At 36.1% G+C, this 4,905-nt stretch overlaps 1 protein-coding gene across 6 annotated transcripts in view; it reads left to right on the top strand.

Annotated features, from left to right (window-relative positions):
- LOC116848400 (solute carrier family 35 member F2-like) overlaps window positions 1-4,154 on the top strand; it is a 6,314-nt gene extending 2,160 nt beyond the window's left edge. For 5 of the 6 annotated variants that reach the window (XM_032824460.1, XM_032824462.1, XM_032824463.1 and 2 more), the window contains exons 4-9: window positions 535-697; window positions 1,590-1,746; window positions 1,828-2,038; window positions 2,575-2,702; window positions 2,816-3,011; window positions 3,096-4,154. In XM_032824460.1, the coding sequence (XP_032680351.1) occupies window positions 535-697; window positions 1,590-1,746; window positions 1,828-2,038; window positions 2,575-2,702; window positions 2,816-3,011; window positions 3,096-3,179 (939 nt within the window). In that variant the 3' untranslated portion in view covers window positions 3,180-4,154. The remainder of the gene's footprint in view (window positions 1-534; window positions 698-1,589; window positions 1,747-1,827; window positions 2,039-2,574; window positions 2,703-2,815; window positions 3,012-3,095) is intronic. The other variant, XM_032824461.1, reaches the window with a different exon arrangement.
- Window positions 4,155-4,905: the final 751 nt, after the last annotated feature.

The following is a 4,905-nucleotide window of genomic DNA, read 5'->3' as shown; positions in this document are numbered from 1 at the left end:
TATGTTATATTATTTGTAACATCATCATGAGAGCAATATTTCATGCTGATATTTTTCCATTCATTCATTCATTCATTCATGAATTATTTCACGTTATCGTCTTCATGATTTTGTGGAGCTTTCGTTTCTTAAATAATTCATAAAAGAAATTGGTTTCAATCGCTTTCGTTTGCATTTAAAATGCACTTTATTGAAGCATGTTTTTTATCGACATTGTTTAATATATGATTTCCTACTCACGTGCGTAACTTTCTCCGCGTCGTTGCAGTTCGTATCAGTGCTATTTAACGAGCGTAGTATTCGCGTCGACTATGAATGGCGAACGGAACAGGTATTGTGGTTATACGGCTATAGTAAAAAGGAGGACGATGGGTCTTCGACCCAACAATGCTCGTTCCCTCTTTGTCCGAGCCACTCATTCTTAATCAAACGCAGTTATATGCAAGCGTTATGAGTTACTCATTGTCATCCGTCTGCACTCGTAAGTCCTTTAACATGCGAATATTTCGTGAAATAAAAAAAAATATGTTTCAGCTCCTCGATTGTGTAGCAATACCAGTCGCTTTGGTACTCTCGTTTCTGGTGCTAGGCGTTAGATACCGAATGGTGCACATCGTCGGTGTATCTGTCTGCTTGATGGGTGTGGGATGTTTGGTTTGGGCTGGAATAGATGACAATAACGATCCTACGGCTACAGGTAATTATCAACGCTAGCGAGATGCTTCTTTGTTTTTAAGAAAATTCGTTTTCAAGGAAATTATCGATAACAAACTGTTTATCTAATTGTATTACACTTAACCTTTATATTCCGAACGGTCTTTTGGACAAGTTTAACAATCTTTAAATTAGAACTTTCTTGTACATATCAAGGGATAGATTTATAGAAATTTTTAAGACTTCCGCTGTGCCATTATAGTGGTTTCCCGGATTATACGATAATTTTTCTTTCAAATTAGCTTTTCTTATTTAATTTTTTTTCAATTATACAGGCCGGCATATACATTTTTTTATTTAATTATGCAGAAACCTCTTTTTATATTAAAATTCATAAAAGAACATTAATTTACTTTTTATAGAGAAAGAGAAAGAGAGAGAGAGAGAGAGAGAGAGAGAGAGAGAGAATTATGTAAAAATATATATGATAATATATATGATAATATATATGATAAATATATGATAAAAAGATGCAAAATATAGAACAAAATATTAATTATTATTTAGATAAATTTTAAAGTTTATTATTAGCAAAATAGTAAAAACTTGTATGACATAAGTATATCTGTATATTTAATTATTTATTTCTACTTTTTTCTCAAATTTTTATTCAAAAAATTTCTAAAATTTTTATATCTTTTAAAATTTTTTCATTAATTTGAATGGAGTAGGTGGATAATAATAATGGTAATAATAACAATAAGAATTATAGTTGTATTTCACAAAATTGTTGCCACGCTACTAAAGCGGATTGTAAAGGTTAATTACATACTTGTGGTTGATTTTATGTGTAAAACTAATATAAGTAAGATATGCTACTATACGATAAAGAAAAACGATTGAGAATTCATATTATTCATATTTTGCCGTACCAGGAAAGAATCAACTCGTCGGCGATATGCTCTGTCTTGGTGGCGCAGTATTATTCTCGGTCACGACGGTCCTGCAGGAGTTGGCGGTTAAAACGGTCGATATTATTGAATATCTGGGTATGATCGGATTTTTTGGTACGATATTGAGCTGTATGCAGATGTAAGTACATTATCGCGGGAAAAGTCGGAAGCTCACGCACGTGGTGAGTGCACACTTTTTATTTCGATCCTTTTGTTGCAGCGCGGTCCTCGAGAGGCTCCAAATAGAATCGTTCCATTGGGATAACGTGCCAGTAATAACGATCCTGATTCTTTACTGCATCACGCAATTTATGTTTTTCTCTCTGGTGCCGGTAATATTGTTCGAATCAGGTGCTACCGCCTTGCAGTTGGCGTTACTCACCTCAGATTCATTCAACATTTTAATGGGAATGCTTAATCATCATTACAAAGTAGGTTGATCATTATATTGCTAACGTTATACTTGTTGTACGATCGATCGCAAATGCTTATGTTTCGTACACAAATGACTTTTTTTTATCAAAATTACTAGAATGAGTTTCTAAAGTTAAGTCACTTATTTTCGAAACATTATCTATTAATACGTTCTCTACTACGGTTTATTTAGAGAACTCTTCTTACAGATTATTTAGTATTTTCTTTTTACATAATTATATAAAACTACATTAGTTTGATAATGCGGACATAAGAAAGATTTTTTGCTGTCACACATATATGACGCTGGTAATGAACGTATCAGAAACACAAAGTTGTCTGAGACAAATATCTGTCAGCGAAATGATTATCGTTGTTTAACCATTTCTTTCGTTTTCTAAGAAAATACTGTCCCAGTTAATACGATAATTTCCTTCTCTGCCTTTTATTTTAGTTTCACTTGTTTAACCACTTGTTTAACCATTTCTTTCGTTTTCTAAGAAAATACTGTCCCAGTCAATACGATAATTTCCTTCTCTGCCTTTTATTTTAGTTTCACTTGTTGTATTTCTTCTCGTACACCCTCACGATGGCCGGCATATACATTTACGCGATAAAGAGAACGCCCATGTCGACGAACTCACGAAGACAACACATTGAGCCGCCTATTCCAGATTACAGGTAGAGTCTGTGTTAAATGTGGCAACAAGTTTGCCAACAATTTTCGTCTCGATAATCATGCGTGAAGCATGAATGATTTATCGTTGAAGCATTAAAAATGATCTTATTTTAAGACACATGTCTCATCCCGACGTGGGCGAAGTGGAGATGGCCACAAGCTCCGGCATGTCCGGTGTGAGCGGCACTCTTGACATAAGGGCGTCCACCCTCGGCAGCGAGAGGGAGACGATGGACGCGACGAGTCTACCTTTGAGTGTCAGCTCTGACACGGCCTTCACCTCCTTCTACGGAAGTCAGGCGAATTTAAAGGTAGCATCGAGATCGGTGCCGCGCATCTCTTCCAATTCGTATCTCGATACGAACGCTGGTGCGATTAACTCGCCTTGATGTCAGTTGGGGACGAGCTTGCGGTCGGGGCTGCCGAGTTCAGGAGATCTTACGGGTGTTTCACGAGGCAGATGTACTCCGCGCAACTGATTGATTCCCTCGGGATCTACTTCAGTGTATCTGTCACCGACGCACATTTCATCGAGTCGTAATGAAATCTTACGGTTGCAAGAACGAATCGCGTAGGTCGTATTTCCTGAAGAAGTAGCAGTTCGTAGTAGTTGGTGTATAGTCGAGAGCGAAACGGTTTAGACAACTTTTTTCTTGTAAAGTCAATAATTCATCTAGTTGTTATATTTGAAAATCACTGCTTACGGACTTGCGCGGTAATCGGCTATAACAAACAGTGATTCTTGAATGTGACAACATTCTGGGTTATTAACTTCTTTAGAGGAAAAGTGTTCAAACGGTTTCGCTCTTAACAATACACTACAGTGTCTTTAATGTACAAGTCGTACATCATATGTGGAAATCGCGTAACTAGTTCATACGAAGGCAATAAAATAAAAAGATCGAAAGACAAATACGAAATTACAATCGAAAGATACAAGCTTTAGATATTCGTGGTAATATATTTGATTCGCTGCAATCGTACACGGAGCGACGAATAGATTGTTGATTGCGGATCTGTGCAAATTTAAAAATTCGATTTTGCGCGGTAATTTATCTGCCTCCCATAACATGGTTCTCGTAATCTTTTTATTAGCACTTTGTGGTGTAAATGAAATCTGTGACGGTTTCAGGCTGCGAACGGGAACAGCGGTTCTGCCTGTAATTAATAAGCGGAGGGAAACGACTGCCTAGAATAGAATATCGTGCGATTCGTTCGTTCAAAATGCGACACCTCACGAAACAGAGAGGCCCCTTAGAGAGCACGGAGGAACGTTTATATATCGACACGATGATTACGAACGCTAGTACACAATCTCTTTTTAGATAGCCGTATAAAATTATTATTATTATACCGTATCGATTGTATTTAACGATAAAACCATAGCTGCGCCGTCTTTGAGTACCATTATTTCAACAGAGAGAGCGATTAAATATTATTTAATAGAGAAATTATATTGCATATAATTTATTTTGCAATCAAATATATACATTGTTTAGTTACCGTATTATTTAGTGTAGACCCAGGTGAATATGGTCAAAATATGATGTGAGACAGTTGTCGTTAGTTTTTCGTTTCAAACGAGTTGTTTTGCCATATGAGAATTAATTGATATGATAAAATAGTTTGAAGCACAAAATTAACGATAACAGCGTCAAAATTATTTTGATTCTGTTCACTCTGTGATCCGATTCGCATAGGGTTATCCTATTTATCGTGATAATCTGATTCCGTAAAATTCACACAGTCGAATTTTATTCTCGAAGTTTAGAATTAAGTTCGAATAATCTAATCATCGTGACACAAATCGCGAAATTTCACACTCTTCCGTAGATAAATTGTTTAAAACATCTTGGAATACTGGTTAATTTAATTAGATACTTGCTCAATATATGTAGGCTACATGTAATTAACGATAGATTGATATTTTGTAGTCGATTCTCAATCGTCAAGCTCGAAGACGGCCGTGAAATCAAAATGTGTACCGAGTTAGATGTTAATATTCCTTCTAGCTAACAACGTTCCCAGCATCGTTTATATAGACACGGGCTAAATTCCTCGTGACAGCAAAACGTGCCAAATGTCAAAGTCTGTTAGCATCGGATCGTAGATCTAGAAGAATATGAATGCAAAACGTGTACTCGTCTTACGTACGTCGTGTACTCATTTCCACTTGAATTTTTTACATTAACACGAATTACCTTC

Source organism: Odontomachus brunneus, unplaced genomic scaffold (assembly GCF_010583005.1).
Source record: "Odontomachus brunneus isolate Ranch 3 - 2012 unplaced genomic scaffold, Obru_v1 Obru_scaffold_094, whole genome shotgun sequence".
Classification (NCBI taxonomy): Eukaryota; Metazoa; Arthropoda; class Insecta; order Hymenoptera; family Formicidae; genus Odontomachus; species Odontomachus brunneus.
The sequence above is the reverse complement of the archived record's forward strand: the minus strand, read 5'-3'. Positions and strand labels throughout refer to the sequence as shown.